The sequence below is a fragment of the Oryza glaberrima genome, chromosome 9 (assembly GCF_000147395.1).
Source record: "Oryza glaberrima chromosome 9, OglaRS2, whole genome shotgun sequence".
NCBI classification, from domain to species: Eukaryota; Viridiplantae; Streptophyta; class Magnoliopsida; order Poales; family Poaceae; genus Oryza; species Oryza glaberrima.
Window position 1 is genome coordinate 16444859 of NC_068334.1, and position 19387 is coordinate 16464245.

General features: G+C 41.9%; 1 protein-coding gene across 1 annotated transcript; it reads left to right on the plus strand.

Annotated features, from left to right (window-relative positions):
- The first annotated feature begins 14351 nt into the window (after positions 1-14351).
- On the plus strand, positions 14352-18598 carry LOC127785131 (polyadenylate-binding protein RBP47-like). The gene is made up of 6 exons (XM_052312552.1): positions 14352-14873; positions 16169-16622; positions 17563-17621; positions 17703-17833; positions 17933-18029; positions 18132-18598. The coding sequence occupies exons 1-6, from the start codon at positions 14469-14471 to the stop codon at positions 18294-18296; spliced, it is 1311 nt and encodes a 436-aa protein (XP_052168512.1). The 5' UTR covers positions 14352-14468; the 3' UTR covers positions 18297-18598.
- Positions 18599-19387: the final 789 nt, after the last annotated feature.

Below are 19387 nucleotides of genomic sequence, written 5' to 3' on the forward strand. Positions count from 1 at the left end.
GGTGCCCACCTACCCGCATTTATGGTGATCCGAGCGGTCGCGCCACGCCGCATTTAATGTGGTGTACAGTGCACTCAACCGGTCTGTGACCGGTCGAATGACTGATGGGACCCATGATGTCAGGCGCACCATCGCGTGTGTCAGGCGACGTGCAGCCCGACATATCCCATCAAATAATGATGGTGAGAGGTTCTCATCCTCTTATCCCAGCCGGAGTCGGTCCTCCCGCTCTGGTCAAAGCAAGGCTCCCGTTTCTCGGTGTAATAGGAGCCCAGAAGTCTTCACCCATTAAATGGTGACTGACAGGGGCACCCCCTGTGTCAGGCAGCAAGATTTGACAGGCCCCATCATCAAGACGACGTGCGCTTGGCTTCCCAAGTCAAGAGACAAGACATGCATTTAATGCAAAGATTATAATACTTCTCCACCGGAGCTAGGTTAGGTTGTTGGGCCCATGTGGTATCCCCTTAGAGTATAAAAGGAGGACCATGCCTAGCGAGGAGGGGGGATCGGACTTAGGATCCCTGAGCCAAAGCTTGTCCAACCCTAGCTTGTATATTGGGGATTCAGGGACTTTCTAAGCACAGAAGAATCATCATACACACAGGAGTAGGGTATTACGCTTCATAGCGGCCCGAACCTGTATAAGCCTCTTTTGTCTCATCGTCTTGGAGGGGCCTAACCCCCTCAAGATCACATAGCTTCGCTCACTGAGCCCTCGAATCTCACCCGCTGCCCCCGGCCGAACTCACAAAGGGGCGCCTCACGGTTCCCTGGTGGAGGAGTTCATTCTCCGACATCTGGCGCGCCAGGTAGGGGGCGCGTTCGTGATTTTTGAGGTTCTTTCGAGCGCCGGCGTGATAAGCGCCGCGCCGCCGATGCGGTGTAAGGCACAGCCTCCTCAGGAGTGTCGCGCGACCACAAGCAGGGGGCTAGGCCCCCGACATCCCCACCGGGTAAGGCTAGCGGCCAGTTCTTTGTGGCGAGTCTTCAAAATGTCCGATGGCCCCCAAAGTTTCGGCCTAGCCTCACCGAGAAGTACGACGACAGCGTCAACCCCCCGAGTCCCTCCAGATCCACACGATGATCATAGAGGAGACGGGGGGTGACGACCGGGTCATGGCGAACTTCTTCCCCATGGCCCTCAGGGGCCAAGCGCGGGGTTGGCTCATGAACCTGCTGCCCGCCTCGGTCCACTCCTGGGAGGACCCCTGCAGTTGAGCTTCGGTTGCCGTCGAAGCCCAGGATCCCCTGTGCTGGCTCTTCCGTAGCGGCTAGCTTTGGTCCCGCCGGCTGGCTACGGTGCCCGGCCTGGCTCAACTAATCGTCCTCTCATGTTTTCAGTATTTTCAAATTTTCAACTTATCAACCTAGTACAGCTTGAAATCTTATATTTATTTCCCCCCATTCTATTCTCATGGCCCTGCGACGCCCACGTATTGCGTATTTGTTTGCTCCCTCGGTGGTAAGAGCCCAACCTCTCTCCCATCTACATGAACGATTCTTCGCTAAGTGTGGGGGCTAAGTTTTCTAGCCTTATCCTAGCCTTAAGTTGAGCCCCGGGTGCCGTCGACGCCCGGGACCCCCTGTGCTGGCTCTTCCGTAGCGGTTGGCTTTGGTCCCGCCGGCTGGCTACGGTACCCGGCCTGGCTCAACTGTGGACGGGGATTGCTGGCTCTAGAGTTTTCGGCTCTCACACTCGTGCTAAAGTAATCATCCATGTAGAAGGAAAAGAGATTGGAAGGAGGCCACCGAAAGGAAAGAGCAAACATAATGTGTAGCGTGAGGGCGCAGGCTCGTGGGAACCTGATCTCGTTTGTTAAGTGGTCACAGGCTTCCCAAGATGGTTCAGAACCCATGGTGGGGGGGGGGGGAGGGGGCCTCTTCGAGCTAAAGGTTTGAAAGGTCGCGACATGCAAGCAAGGTTTGTGTTTGCTTCATTCATACAAGCAATTCTTTGCTATAAGTGTGGGGGCTACGATTCCTAGCTCTATCCTAGCCCTGCGTCGAGCTCTGGGTACCGTCGACGCCCGGTGCCCCCTGTGCTAGCTCTTCCGTAACGGCTGGCTTTGGCCCCGTCGGCTAGTTACGACGCTCAGCTTCGCTTGATCGTAGGCGAAGATCTGACAGGCCCCATCATCAAGACGACGTGCGCTTGGCTTCCTAAGTCAAGAGACAAGACATGCATTTAATGCAAATATTATAATACTTCTCCACCGGAGCTATGTTAGGTTGTTGGGCCCATGTGGTATCCCCTTAGAGTATAAAAGGAGGACCTTGCCTAGCGAGGAGGGGGGATCGGACTTAGGATCCCTGAGCCAAAGCTTGTCCAACCCTAGCTTGTATATCGGGGATTCAGGGACTTCTAAGCACAGAAGAATCATCATACACACAGGAGTAGGGTATTACGCTTCATAGTGGCCCGAACCTGTATAAGCCTCTTTTGTCTCATCGTCTTGGAGGGGCCTAACCCCCTCAAGATCACATAGCTTCGCTCACCGAGCCCTCGAATCTCACCCGCTGCCCCCGGCCGAACTCACAAAGGGGGGGCCTCACGATTCCCTGGTGGAGGAGTTCATTCTCCGACAAAAATACTCTAGAATTTTGTCGAAGCAACAGTATTACATGTTAACCTGTCCAAAAGCTCAGTAACACCAATCAACTCCCAAGATATTGATGTGGTTGTTGTTTTAGAAAATTTCACATGGCAACGAGAAACCCTCCCATTTATCTACCTACTCTAGGGTGCCTCAGGCGTGTACACTTGCAGCCAATAGAAAACAATACCGAGGCTCACCTGCCCGGCTAGAACAAAATGCTTCCACATGAAGGTGTCATGTCCTGGTGAATTCAGTGCTTAGCTCCACCCCAACATACGTACTCATTGTCTTAAAGCCTCCCAAACAATTCCACACGAAGATCGATAAGGTGAAAGGATGATTCCTATATGCCGCTATGAAGAACTACACGAGGGCAAATGTACGGTCGATTGGACAAAGGTTTGTTACAAAAACCAGCCTCGATAGCTCATCAGTAACCAAACACGGAAGAAACACTATAAAAGATCCAAATACGATGATAACACCAAGGCACGATATTTGCTAATGTGGTTCAGCCAAACCCTACATCCTGGGGCACTGATTACGTGCACTCCATCTCGATCCAACACAATTAAAGTGTATCAGAGTTACAATGATCCTCGGCGGATGCTGCCGGCAACCATTCCCTCTTGCCTATGCTAAGTCGCCATGCGATTACAACATGTGTGCCTCTCTATTTAAGAGAGAGCCTAGGATGTCCAACTCCAAGTCCAAAACTATAACCGACTTTGTACACATATTCAACACAAAACTCTAACAAGGTTTTGCTCCCTGCTCAAATTTGGAGGGTAAGGGGTTCCAAACCTAGAAAATTCGCTAGTATGCTTCGTCAAAGGTGGCTCTGGTATGAAAGGAATGTGCCAAACAAACCATGGATTTGAACACCTATGCCTTGCGATGACAAGGATAGGCATTGTTTTCGACGTCCACTGTAGTCATCTTAGGAGATATCAAAAACACGAGCTTATAGCTAGATCGAAGGGTAGCAATTAAGGAGCATTGCACTAAACCCATATAATCAATGCCGACAGAAGCAGAGAACAATACAAGAGCCATTATGCAATTAGCAATGGCTCGAAGACATACGACACAACATGACATTGGCTCTGTTCGAGGAATACTTTTCCATTTGGTGTATATTGGAGTGAGCAAACCCATAGCTAATAGAAGGCATCAAAGACACAATAAGGTGGAAGTGGTCAGCAACCAGAGAATACAGTACAAAGTCAGCAAAGGCGACATCATGTAGCCAAGTTTGGAAAACATGGGCCCCCGCCAAATGTAAGGTTTTTTCCAGGTTGCTGCTGCAAGACTGACTTTGGACTGTTGACAGATTACAGCAAAGAGGATGGCCGAATTGCTATTTCTGTTAGCTATGCATGAGGAATTTGGAATGTGCTCACCACTTGATTTTGGAATGCTCGTTCACTCGTGCGTATGGAATGAAACCTTCACCAAGTTGCATCAGCCTCAACAAATGACAAACATGACCACAATAGCCTTCTTTCATATTGGATTGGCAGAATGCGCAACCATGACCGCTCCACGAGGGATTAAAATCTGCCCTAGTCTAAGTATCATGAGAAATTTGAAGGAAGGAAATAAAAGAATCTTATAAGTGTGGAAATAGCGAAGCGTTCTCACCTCTCTTAAGGCCGCATACCTTTGTTGATATAGCCAGCAAAATGCGACAGAGAATTACATGCAAGTTTGTTACAAGAGATAAGGGATGTGATTCTATCTTTGGCTAATCTAATTCTTATCCTTCTATCTCTGTATCATATCTAACTATATATCTAACATCCCCTCTCAATCATAACTTACATAAGTTAAGATTGTATTTAAACATTTCTAACTTACGACTACACAATGCCTTTGTAAAATCATCAGCAACTTGGTCATTAGTTGAGATAAACCTTACTTCTAGAAGCTTTTGTGCTACCCTTTCACGCACAAAATAATAATCAATATCTATATGTTTTGTTCTAGCATGAAACACTAAATTAGTAGATAAATAAGTTGCTCCAATATTATCACACCAAACCTGAGCTGCCGGTGGAGAAGAAACTTTTAGTTCCCGCAAAAGAGTTTGGATCCAAATTATTTATGTTGTGGCATTCGCTAGAGATTTGTACTTAGCTTTAGTACTTGATCTAGAAACCATAGCTTGCTTGCGAGCACTCCAAGATACCAGGTTGCATCCAAGAAAAACTGCAAAACCACTAGTTGAGTGCCGATCATCAACATTTTCTACCCAATCAGTGTCAGAAAAAGCACAAACTAAAGTAGATGACTCTTTCTTGATCTATAGACCGGTGCCAAGAGTATATTTTCTAAGAATCTGTTTCACTGCTGTCTAGTGATCTGTCATTGGCAACTAAAGGAATTGACAAACATTATTCACAGGAAAAGATATGTTAGTTCTAGTAAGTGCTACTCCCTCAGGGCTGATAATATTAGTCGTTCTAGCAGAAACATTGTGACTGATCCTTTATTATGAAAAATAGTGAAGTAATTAGCTTTAGAGGAAATAAAACCAAGTTGATGTATCTTCTGACTTAACCTTTCAAACCACGCTCTTGGCGCCTGTTTGAGACCATAGAGAGCCTTGTCTAGTTTGAGTACATGATCTGGCCTTGATTTATCTTCATATCCTGGTGGTTGCTTCATATAAACTTCCTCCTCAAGAATGCCATGACGAAACGCATTCTGTATATCAAGTTGCCTGAGGCACCATCCCCTACTAACTGCAATAGACAAGACTACTCGAATGGTTGCAGCTTTAACTACAAGACTAAAGGTATCCTCATAATCAATTCCATACCTTTGCTTGAAACCTTTGGCCATTAGTCCAGCTTTATACCTATCAAGAGAGCCATCAGTCTTCCTCTTGATCTTGTACACCCACTTGCAATCAATTACATTTCTTCCTTCTTTTGTTGGTATAGGATGCCAAGTTTTGTTCTTGATCAATGCATGGTACTCACTATCCATGGCTTCTTTCCATCTTTCATTTGCCAATGCTTCATCAATATTTTGTGGTTCTCCTAAAGCAGTCAGAAAATTATACCTAATATGGCCATCAGTATAGACTTTTGGCTTGACCACTCCACTTTGTGACCGAGTGTGTGGTCGGACTACTTCTGAAGTGACAAAAGATCTAGCTTGGCCTGCCTCAGCTGACGATCTCAACGCCTGATTGGGAGCAGACGCGTCCTCATTGGTTGAGAAGGCAGCCGCACTCTCGCTTGGTGAGTGAGCACTTGCGCCAAGGGAGACAGGCGTGGTTCCCGAGGTCTGCATTGGCGATCCAGGGGAAGATTCTCCTGAAAATTCCCCTGTTGCTTCAGGGAAATCCTCCTCGTGTCCAGCGTCATCATGCTCTGTTATTGAAGTGAATTCTGCTCAGAATTTGCTTCAGAAACTACCAAAATTTCACCAGAATTATTAGTAACATCAGGACGTCACGCGTCAGGATGGTCATCAGATAATCAAGGACCTGTTGATCCTCAGTTACCCACCGGGTGAAATCTGAATTCACCTTCTTGATTACCTTGTCTCCTTCTTTCACTTTGATCTCCTTTACAGGGACCTCAGCGGTGCCATCAAGATACCCAAACATCTGGGCTCCTCTAATGGTGGGAAGGACTTGCGCCTTCCATAGGAGATAGTTCCCCTTTCCCAACTTCTCTGTCACCGGAACAACGAAGGCAATGCACCAACCGGAGTGGAAGAGGAAGATGCCATCGGCTTGTTTTAGATGTATCTCTGAGGAGAAGGCTATGATACCATGTGGAAAAAGCGAAGCCATACCTTTGTTGATATAGCCGGCAAAACGCGGCGGAGAATTACATGCAAGTTTGTTACAAGAGATAAGGGATATGATTATATCTTTGGCTAATCTATTCTTATCCTTCTATCTTTGTATCATATCTAACTATATATCTAACAATAAGACGACAAATCATCCATATGATAAGTATGCAACTGTATTTTGGACGAGATAAAATTTTGAAACATGAGAGGTGCCAAAGATTTAGCGAGAATATCGAAATCATGAATACAGCTAGAGGCAAGCATGTTTGCTGCCACAGGTGTAAATCTTATTTACATTTTCATATCACCACTTGGCTACTGTTTTTACTCCTTTTTTTTTTACGGATATTTACTCCTAAAATTAATAGAACGCCAAGCTGGTCTTTCGAGAAAAAAAATTCTCTACTACTACTGCTGAGGGCAAGTTTTATAGTAGAAGTGACCACATCCAATTTCATGCATGACATACATAATTAAATTAAGAGGTGATATGTATAATAGGTTACCTCTACCACACAATCCCCAATATCTCTAATACTCTCACATGTTTATTGAAATTTGTGTAGGGGTTGCCTCTTGCATGAGAGGTGACTATTTATCTCTCATCCTTCTTCTCTCCTCCACCTCACTATTTAGTCCTATATGGCATTTTGGGGCTTTATGCTTGATGCCCATAGTACTTGCCCTCCATTGATATGCATGCTACAAAAGCACTGGATTTTTAATCATATCCTTCAACTGTTATGGACTTATTGTGATGTTTGGACAGTTGGGTTTCCAAAACCTCCTATTGGTGTTGTCCAAACTCCAAAGAGGAGGCCCATTTTGAAACTGTTGCCCGGCAAGGAAAAGGGAAAGAAAGTGAATCGAAAGGAGGAGAGCCATCGACTGAGAAAGTTCCTCCACCCTAGGAACCAACCATGCAGAGGAGCAGAATCTTAATTTCTCGATAGCAAATCTAACAACGGAAACCTTTTCTTTCGTTCTTTTCGTATTATATGAACTGATGATGAAGTAGTACAGGCACTTCATTGCAAGTTGCAATTCTTCTCAGTTCACAGATTCTGGGCGCTGAATGTGTTCAACTTGGTTCTGACCTTTAATTCAGATTTCTAAACCCATTAACCAGTTCAACGCTGAACTGGCAGATTATAACAGTTTCAAGCTATATAGTCTTTCCTCAGCACTGAGCTTAAATTTAACCAAAAAACAAACTCGCATAGTAGGACTGATCAGCAAGCTAGAGAAGCATTCATCAAAGCTATTAATACATGACTTTAGTAGTATATTGCTCTTGCATAGCTGTCAACCAAATGAGCCTGGTTATTATTCCTTGACTGTACGTGCATCCAATTAATTACGATAATCTTCTTGATCACTCAAGCTAATTATCACCCCCTGTTTACATAAGGAATCTCATGACAGCTTCTCTAGTTATTATTAGGAAAATCAGATCGATTGAAAAGGACACAACATGCATGCATGAGATCCTCTCCCAACTAGAGATCTAGGAAGCACTCCTTTTTTGCCCCCGGTTAATATGATATGGCCAAGATTCTGAACCACATTTGACTGAACACCGGTCTCAGCCATCGTGTGAGTATATTCCCGGCCTGAATTCATCCGTGCACGCTGAATCCGTACGAAAAGGAAGAGAGCTGGTTAATTTCTTGCTCTTTCCTTTCTCTGTCACTCTCTGAAGCCTGAACCTGTGCAGGTTTGGTCAGAGGCAGCCATCGTGTGGTAAAGCCTAATGCTAACATGCGACGCACAGCAAGAGATCCTGCCGATCTTGGCATCGGCGAAGCGGTGGCGCAGACAAGCCTGCAGGTATTTTTCTCGTGTGGATTTCAGAAGGCGCGATTTGACCTGACAGATATTCAGTCTGGAGCCGCTGATTTTGACAAGAAAAGGAACGGAAGCCATAAAAGCAGCAGAAAGAAATTTCTTGGGCTTTTATTTTTGGCCCATAATCTGCGGGTAGAATTCTTGATTCCATGAAATTGGCCCATAAGGTTTGTGCTGAGAAAATACCTCTCTCTTTTAATTTCTCTTTTAAATCCTGTCAAGAAAAATGTAATTGCAGGATCGATGTAATTGCTGTGGTGAGTTCGTCATGGCGCACCACCGGATTAGGATAGCGGATTGAGGTCATTTTTACTAGAACTAGCTGGGTGGCCCGCGCAATTGCGCGGCTAGCACCTAAACAAAATCATATATTTTTTAAGTATGATTTTACTTAAAATTTATTAAATAGCTATCTCATTGTCTTAGGACTTTGAAAGACCAAACCTTATCATCATCGTGTTTCTAATTATATAGTTTTTAAAAGTCACACCAGCTGCTACACCTTATGTCTCATCTTCTTCTTTATTTGCTTGCTCGATCTACCACTATTTCTATTCATTCTTATTGGAACCTTTAGAAATTGGATTTTATAGTTTTTAGAGTTTATTGTCACGTTGGGTATCATTTTTATAATTTCTAGATGTCCCGTCAAACGTTGCTATTATACTCCTCTACGACACGTCCACTGTCTTATCTCTTTATTGTCGTTGAGAATTTAAAAATCGAACATAATTATCGTTTAAGTTCATTTTTACTTTTTAGAAGTCCCGCCAAACCGTTAGCGGCTTTGCCATTGTAATCCTCTACGGCTCGCCCGCTGCCTCCCTTCTTTATTTCATTTTGATTTTAAAATCGAACATGATTATCATTGGTTTTTTTACTTTTCATAAGTTCCGAACCTTTAAAAATTGGACTTGTAGTTTTATTTTTAATAATTTTTAGAAGTGCCATCAAACGATGTCACTATGTCCCTGATCTACAGCCCATCCGCCACCTACTCTTTATTATCATTGTGATTCTAAAAATTGTTTTTTTTTACTTTCTAGAAATCTCGGCAACCGCCTTACTCGTTTTCTTCACGGCCTCCCTGACGTCTCTCCTTTTAATCGTCATTAGGATTCTATTTGGTGTTTTATTAACAATTTTTATATGTCATATCAACCGCCACCACTCTACCCCTTTATAGGCATGTTACTTAATATATCTCGTCATGTGTTTTAGATGGTCTTTTATTTTAATAATCTTTATTTTTATCAAAAATTTTAGTTATTTATAAATTGTATTCCTAATTGAAATCTTATTTTTCTTTTTCTAATTTTAGAATTTTTTTAAAAAAATTATTTAATACCGTATTGTGTTATTTTAATGTTTTTATTTTTTATTTTCAATTTCAGTTGTTTCAAAATTGTATTTCTACTTGAACTCTCTTTTATTGTTTTCTAACTTTGGATATTATTTTATTTTTTATTCTAAATTTTAATTAATCTCGTATTGGGTTCTTATATGGATTCTTTTTTCAGTATGCTTATTTTTAATTCCGAATTTCAGCTAATTTTAAATTGTATTCCTACTTGAACTCTTCTTTTATTTTCTATTTCTAATTTTAGATTTATTTATTTTTATTCCGATTTTTACTTAATCTCGTATTGGTTTCTTATATGGACTCTTCTTTTAATATTCCTTATTTTTAATTCCGAATTTCAGCTATTTTTAAATTGTATTCCTACTTGAACTCTTATTTCCTTTTCTAATTTTAGATTTTATTTTATTTTTATTTTGAATTTTGATTAATCTAGTATTGGGTTCTTATATGGAAACTTCTTTCAATATTGCTTATTTTTAATTCCGAATTTCAGATATTTTTAAATTGTATTTCTATTTAGACTCTCCTTTCCTTTTCTAATTTTGGATTTTATTTTATTTTTATTTCGAATTTTGATTAATCACGTATTGGGTTCCTATATGTACTCCTCTTTCCATATTGCATATTTTTAATTCCGAATTTCAGCTATTTTTAATTGTATTTCTACTTTGACTCTGCTTTTCTTTTTCTCCGATTAATGTGGGAATTTCTAGCCCCCACGGCGAACGTGGTGCCTTTGTTTCAAGCTGTCTTAGATCGCTGGATTGAAGCATTCCGCTGTCAGGCTGAGCCCTGCGACATGCCAACAGTTTGCTGAACTGAACTGACGAAGCAACGCCATATTGCCATTCCTGATCTGTGGTGGTCACCTGTAGATTCTACGGATGAAGGGAAAACGGGAAGATACCCACGCCCCACCCCCCAAAAGAAGGAAAGAGAAAACTACCCGTGCACTGTTTTGTCATTTTTTATCTGATTGATGGAAAACATCAGACAACATCATCGCATGGCAGCTAACAAACAACAGTAGACAGTAGTAGTTCCCATACTATCTACCTTCACTACCATTTTACCCTCCCATCTTTCACCAAAGCTCAGGCTTATAGCTCAACTTTCTGAGATTCACCGTCCCCCACCCTTGTCAGTTGTCACTGCCCAATGCAGACACACACTCTTAAATCATTAGGAGCTGAAAGTGAGGTGACAGACCACACCCCCCAACTTGCAGCAATGCCTGCTTGCCACCACATGGCGCCCTCCTTGTTTGTTTGTTTGTATGGCAGCAAATGAATCATCCACACACACAGACACACAAACTTTTCTTTGCCAGATTCTACATGGCGATGCAGGGCCCAGGCCATCGGCATGGGCGCATGGCCAGCTCAAGCTACTGGGGCTGCATCTGCATGACAGCATGAGAGAGTCTGCAGGTGAACACTACACACACGCACACACAACTAGAGCTAGATGATGAGAGCCCAGCCAGCCATATGTGCTGGGTTCATCGATGTACCCAGGTTGCAGGGGATGGTGGAATGCCCTGGCATCGTGCTATTATCTTTGCCCAGCCTGCCTGCCTGCCTGCCTGCGCGCCATTTTCCTTTTCTTTATGCGAGTGATGGTGTTTTGTCTGTGGCGATGGGGTGGGGGAGAGTGGACAAGTGCTAGAGTCTGAATCTGTGGGTGCAACTTGCACTTTGCCGGTTTTTTCTATGGTTTCTGCGTCTGGGGCAAAGGCCATGCCGCCAATTCGTATATTATCCATCCGGCAAGAGGGTGCGTTTACTGTTGGAGATTAAGAATTCTAGGGTCTAGTGAAAACCACATGACCTCACAAATTTTCAGGCTTAACCTATAACTGAACTAAATTACTCAGGATACAGTAGAATGGCTTGGGCAGCAAACCTGATACATACTCCCTCCTATTATGGTTAAAAAACGGTCACGGAAATTCCCAACAAATTGACGCTCGTTTCTGATTTCTACAAATCATATGGGAAATGGTAAACGCTGAAAACAGAAATGAAACTGGCAAGAAAAATGATAAATGGAAACGGTTTTGTTGTTCTACCAACCGCTTCTTATTTTATTGTATTTATTATGTGGAAATTACCATCTTTATAATACATTACTCATCGTATTTATAAATTCTATTCTAGGTTAGCTTTTTTTGGACGGAAGAAGTACATAGTATAAACTAGAATTTATTTGGTTATATGTGATTTTACAGTTCAATGCTTTCGACATTTATTAGCGGTTTTCGATCCATACTAACATGTTTCCATCTGCATAATTAATTTTCAGTACCATTTTTGTTATCGGCTTTACCGTTCTGATTCCGTTTCGGACAAAAATATGGTTGTTGTAGCAGGAGGCACATACCATCCCCTATTCGACCAAAACACTCTCACTCACTGATCAAAGATCCTAATAGACCGAAACACTCTCACCCATTGATCAAAGAGGCTTTTACTTATGGCAAGATCTATACATATGGCAAGGTTTTTTATTTATGGCAAGGTTTTACTTATAACAAGGTTTTTACTTATGACAAGGTTTTTTTTACTTATGACAAGGCTCTTATGGCAAGATTTTACTTATAACAAGGCTTTTACTTATGATAAGGTTTTTACCTATGACAAGGTTTTTACTTATGACAAGGCTTTTATCTATGGCAAGACTTTTACTTATGGTAAATACTTTTGGATCTACGGATACAGTAGAATGGCAAGACTTTTACCAACCAAAGAGGTTTTTGCTTGTGGCAAACACTTCTCGACTTAATATGACAGGTAAATACTAAACGACCGATGTCTAGAAAGAAGCATTTGAAGGTAAGTACTAGTCGATCAGGGCAGATGAAGCTTGAAGGTTACGCCATCGAACTAGGAATATTCCTCAAGAAGATACCATGGGGACTGCTCCAACCACTCTTGCAAGCTGGCACCTGAAGCTTCAGAGACCACACAAATGTACAACTATACCCTTAGGGTTTCTAGCATTATAGGGGTATTGCAGTAACTTCCTGTGCACCCTCAAAGGTAAGATTGTAACTTCACATGTACCTCTGGAACCATATAAGTCGGTCATAATACTGCAACAAGACAAGACATAACTAATAGCAAAATATCATCTCACACATTTTGCATTTCTATTCGAGCTAATTCTCAAGATAGGTGGGGAATTTGTGTTTTACCGTAACCCAAGGTCACGACAATGGTTACAAAAATTGTTAAGTTTGCTTTCCAACCATTTTCATTTCTACCTTTTGTCATAAATATTTGATGCTTGAGATAAGATTTGGTCATTTTTTTTAAATACCAACCACCAATAATTTCTTAAATTTTTAGCTGAAAGTTTAGTATATATAAATTTTCCTCGAAAAGCACTATCTTACTACCATAAACTTATCAGATTCTATAAATTAATTTTGATATAAAATTAATGATCAGAATATTAAAGTTTGATTAAACCTTTTCTAAGCATCAAATATTTATTGAACAAGGGAGTACAGAGTGTGTGCATGAAGTGAATTTGTCCTAATTTTGTGGCTAGGTATAATCAACAATTTATGGTGTAACATATATTATATTTGATTTTACATAAATTTTTTTATGATTGATTTAAATAGAAAGAGAGCCCACTTATCCACATTTAAGGAGACACTCGTTTGTCTTTGCTAGATAACCTATAATTAATTCATCTCAAGAAATAAGTTATTGCAAGACTACATATGGTTTGAAGAAGGATAAACCTTGTCATTATATTTTAGGATGCATGTTGTAAGTCAAATCTTTATGATATTAGATTTATATTTTAGGATGCATGTTGTAAGTCAAATCTTTATGATATTAGATTTGGTTAACTATATATTTCTCGTTTTATTTAGGTAAGTTCTCTCATTTGACCACTTTATTGATTTCTAGATAAGCTGCATTAGGCCCAACAAATATGCTGCTTTTAAGCTTTCCTACTAAATATAGTACTTTCACCCACACCTCAAATTTATCTGATCCTTCTCCTGTAAAATAGGTTTTTGAGTTAAAGCATTTACTATCCACTTCATATTTCTTCCTGAGTCATGAGGTAATACAATGTACATTTTGCAAAACAAGACCTAATTTACTAAAAAAATATCTTTTATTAGCTTATACATATATTAATTTCTTATAATTTTTACCATCGTTTATATTTTCAAGAGCTTTCATTTGAGTTTTATATATTCTCCATGCTACTCATTCCGTTTCTTAATATATGTCAATTTCAACTTTCCTATTTAAGCTTTGACAATTAGTTGCTTTGAATTGTTAGAGGAAAGCTAAAATATTTAAAGCATATCACACTTTAATAATGTTATTATTTTCTTGTATTTGTAAATATTAAAAGAATACCATTGATAAATACTTAAAAAGTAAATAGTTACGGCTGTCAATTATGAAATGAATCGGAGAGAATATCAATATTAACTAAACTAATACTAGTATTTTATCATTATCATCTGTGGCGCTGCATCCACTCCTCACCCGCTCACCCTAATCGAAAGTCAGAAACGGCTGTACGTGTAGCCCGCAGGGGCAAGGCTTGGTCAGGAGGCCGACATCGACGTGGATCCGGTCAAAATCCCAAAGCGACGGTCGCGAAGCCATCCACGCGGCACCATCGGACGGCTCTCGCGCCCCCATATCCTCCGCCGCCGCCTGCTTTATTTAGCATCCCGCGAGCTCTCCTCTCCTCCTCTTCCCTCCTCTCGCCTCCAAATCCTCTCTTCCTCTTCACACACAGGCGTTGCCGCAGAGACAGCGAGCGAGCGAGAGAGCGCGAGGCGGAGGTGAGTGACGATCATGCAGGCGGTGGTGGCGAACGGCGGCGGCGGGGACGTGGTGCAGAAGCCGCAGCAGGTGGTGGCGGCGGCGCCGCCGCCCCAGGCGGCGCTGCCGCCGCCGCCTCATTGGGTGGCCATGCCGTTCGCGCCCCCGGGGGCGGCGGCCATGGTGATGCAGCACCAGATGGCGCCGGCCCCGCCCCAGTTCGCGCCGCACTTCGTGCCGTTCCACGCGGTCGGCCCGCCGCCGCCGCCGCAGCCGCGGGCGGCGCCGCCGCCCGTGGCCGTGGCGATGGGCTCCCCGGCGCCGCACGCGCAGGGCGGCGGCGGCGGGCAGGAGGAGAACAAGACCATCTGGGTCGGCGACCTCCACTACTGGATGGACGAGAACTACCTCCACAGCTGCTTCGGCTACACCGGCGAGGTGAGTGAGATTGAGAGCACGCCGCGCCTTTTACCCAAAAAAAGTACAGATCTTGGCCACGGCCTTGCCATCCCCAACCCAAACCTACGAAAAAAATCGTTTCTTTTCGTCACCTGACTCATCTTTCCTCGTCTTGATGTGACAAGCCAGTGGAACGAATGTGTACGTGCTTATCCATCTCTACATTAACTAAAAAAATGTCATTTTGATGTGCTGCTAAGTTTCCTTTCCAAAATGTGATCCATTTCTTGGGTTGCGCGAGGTAGGAGAGAGAGAGAGGGGGGATCTTAAAAACAAGGTAGGTGCAGTGCAGTGAGAGCAGCAGAGATGGGTACAAATGATTGGGTCACAGTGCTGAAAAAGGGAAATGGCTTAGCAGTTTGTAGCAACCGCTGGGCAAACGGAAGGCATGGATCTGCGAGCTGGAACTGGGACTTGCAGTGCAGTGGCCTCGTTTCGTTTCATCAGATCGGCTGCGCCGATATGCCCGTCCTTCCTTCCTGTACTGGCGATGGGAAATGTTCGTTTGTTCGTATGTTCGGCCTGATGTGCCAGGTTGGTGGGTAGCGTCATCCTTGGTGTGTACGGTGTACCATTGCCGTCCATCTGTTGCATCTCTCATTGGTCGACTAATTTTAGGCTTGTGCTGTGTTTAGGAGATGGACGGTTTGAGGGTTTCTTGTTTCTTTTTCTTTCATATAATGATATAGGGAATGTTTTCTTTACGTACGCGGATACTAAGGAGCTGATGGCCACATAAATAGTTCCACAACTTTTGGTGAACCGGTGTTTATATAAGGAAGGTGTAATACTCTTTTTCATTATCTAAAAAGATGTTGATGGACACAAACAAAACGAGAAAATAATAGTGATAAATGATGTTTCCAAACACCAGATTGATTCTAATTAGGACTTTACAGTTTGTACTGAAGATGTGACCTCTCTTTTAGTTGTTTTTTATGGAATTTCTGTTTGTAGCGGTACACTAGCTTTTCCTGTTCCCTTCTATGCTAGTTTTTAGGAGGCTGAACATACAAAAAGTTCGTTCATAAGGTTTCATAATTTGCTACATTCATTGTATTCAATGACAATATGGAGCATCATGCTCCTCTTAGTATATTGAAGAAATTAAAAGTCTTATGCTTTTATAGCATTTTTTAGCATGTCAATCAGTTGGATGAGTATACAGGTTAGTGTGCCTAATTAACCGGAAAGTGTCATTTGATGCAATTCTACGTCTTTTGTTCTTATTTTGACATTGCAAGTTCAAGCTCATAGGTTTGAATATGTTTCAGGTTGTAGCAATAAAGGTTATTCGTAATAAGCAAACTGGACAATCGGAGGGATATGGATTTGTAGAGTTCTACAGTCATGCTGCTGCTGAGAAAGTACTTGAAGGATTTGCTGGTCATATAATGCCAAACACTGACCAACCTTTTAGGATAAATTGGGCATCATTTAGCATGGGGGACAGACGTTCAGATATTGCTTCAGATCATTCCATATTTGTAGGCGACCTTGCTTCTGATGTCAATGATACCACATTACTAGAGACTTTCTCCAAAAGGTACTCCTCTGTCAAAGGTGCGAAAGTTGTTATTGATGCTAATACTGGTAGATCAAAGGGCTATGGTTTTGTGAGATTTGGAGATGATAACGAGAAGACACATGCCATGACTGAGATGAATGGTGTGTATTGCTCTACCAGGCCAATGAGAATTGGCCCTGCAACTCCCAGAAAAACCTCAGGTTCAATCACAAGTATCTAATTCAGTTCTTTTTTGGGGTCAACACTAGTACATTCATACCAAGCATTATTTGTTTAATAGATCCTTAATTTCAACGCTAGTACCCCTAAATTTGCGAGTCTTTCTGTCCATTAATGTAGTATAGCAGAAGATAGTATGGACTCTCTTTTTTTTTTTTGAAGATATGGACTCTATAAATTTGCTGTCATGTACTATGGTTTCCTGTCACTGTTCACTCTCTAATTTTGTTAGCATTTTCCCCTTCCTTTTAAATTTCTCTTGTACTCTTTTTCAAAAAGAAAAATGTATATTTATTTAATTATTTTCATTCAGACTTTAGTTGTATTATCTTGAATTGTTCATCAATCTTTCAGCATCCCATATTTTACTTTTGCTCATATCTCCCTAATTTTTTTTAGGAATATAGTATCCTTCTCCATGCTTCTGAGTACATCATTTGAGTTAGTAATTGATGGTCTTTGGTGTTTGATGTCATTATTGTGTATATCATTTTTGCAATCTTCCGGTTTCATCTATAAGGTCCTACAATGCCTTTCCAACAAAATGCTACTTTCCCTGCATTTTCCCTTCAGAAGAACAATGAACAACACAATTTTAGTCTTTTCACACCTTGGAAATATTTTTATATTATTTTACCTAATTGTAATTTTGGATGAACATCGGACATGCTTGATATCTGTTAATTGTCGCAGATATTTTCTGATTTAACCTCGTGCTCGATTCATATATTATTCTTTTTAGAATACAGGGATTGGTTTTGAAAATCTGAGATAATTTAATATACCAAACCTGAGAATGATAGTGCATTATTGCCTTATAGAGTGAACAGTGGATGGGATAAAACTTGCTTTGACAGTCTTATACAGGTGTTCCTATTAAGACACTTAATTCCTATTTTCTAACTATGTTTCTCGGTACAGGTACTTCTGGACCTACTGGTTCAGCTGCTCGATCAGATGGAGATTTGACAAACACAACTGTGAGTATAGATGTATTTACCCATAAAGTCTTATGTGTATACGAATTTTTCCTTCTATAACCATCCAGTAACTTATTGTAGGTATTTGTCGGTGGGCTTGATCCAAATGTTAGTGAAGATGACCTTAGGCAAACATTTTCGCAATACGGTGAAATTTCATCGGTAAAGATCCCAGTTGGGAAACAGTGCGGCTTTGTGCAGTTTGTTCAGAGGTAATTTCAACCCATATTTGTTTTCTAAGGGTAAATTTCCTCTGTTCCTGTCCCATTGACAAGATCTGATTAACATTGTCAATGTGTTCCTTTTTCCAGGAAGAATGCGGAAGATGCATTGCAAGGACTGAACGGAAGCACCATTGGGAAACAGACCGTGCGTCTTTCGTGGGGACGCAATCCAGCAAACAAGCAGGTACAATCTTCCCCCTTGCTACATTTCCACCAGAGGAACTGTAAAATTGTGCAGTAAACATAGGCAAAAGGACCTGAGACTCCATTTCTTGACCATGTACAGTTGAGGAGTGACAATGGCAGTCAGTGGAACAACGGGATGTACTACGCAGCCTCGCCGTTTTACAGTGGATACGGCTACCCTGCACCGTTCCCTGCTGATCCGGGCATGTACGCTGCTGCTTATGGCGCCTACCCGTTCTACGGAAACCAACAACAAGTGAGCTAAGAGGTCACTTGTGCTTCACCTCAAACTGGAGCTAGGCACGCAAGCATTAGCAGTAGCTCTTGCTAGAAGAAAAAAAGAACAAGGTAGACGACGGTTTCCTAGGTCAGCTAGATGCAGTCACTGGTTATGTAAAGTACATTACTACACGAACTAGCTAGCGCCACTAAGCCGCCCTATTGACTGGCCATGGTCTGCTGAACTCTTCTTCCAGAAAAGAAGTTTTGACCTGGAGCTGCGCCTTATTGAAGTAGAACAATAAACTATTCAAATACCTACTGTGCGCTATCTGATCTTTTTTTTCCCTTGTCCTCTTTTTTTTACATTGAGTTAGCTCGCTTTGTAGGTTTGGGGTTTAGAATACCGGTTTGACTGAAATTACTGGATAAAAATTTTAATCCAAAATTTAATTTTTTATTAGTAATCAAATCTTACTGTCCAAAAATAACTCTATATTTAAATTTTGTTTCAATTCATATTTCTTAAGCAGAAACTGCACCACCAGTCCATGGTCCAGTTACACCGGTTTTTGAAACCCTAATATGGTTTCGGTTACCCAAAAAAGCATGTTTTTTTTTAGGATAACATAGTCAACTTTATTAACCAAGACAGAGTCATGGCATAGAGCCCATACATCACAAAAGGATACAGAGTAAAGTAAGCAACCATCTCTAACAGAGAAGAGACCAAGCAGTCTAAGGAAGCAAACTTCCAGTAGATACTAAACAGCAGTGGAGAATCAGATCGACAGAGTTCTGCGGCAAAGCCGTGACGACTGAATACTTGGGCCTCCATTGATATGCTCACCGTTTGACAGACCGTAAAGCTCCTACGGCTGTTACCACAGAAATGGCACAAATTGGAGGTAAGTTGCTGAGCCATAGATTTTGGTGGAGGCATCACCGGACTCAACACAATGATTCCACGGAGTCTCCCATTAGATCTGAGGAAGTCTCCCATTAGATCTGAGGAGCAGGAAGTGCTCAACTCGAACGGTAGACCCTGTATGGATACTGCTATTTTGAAACCAAAGGAAGTAAGTTTTCAAAGAACAGGTAGCCAACATCACAGGAAAATTCAGATGGGTGCAATAG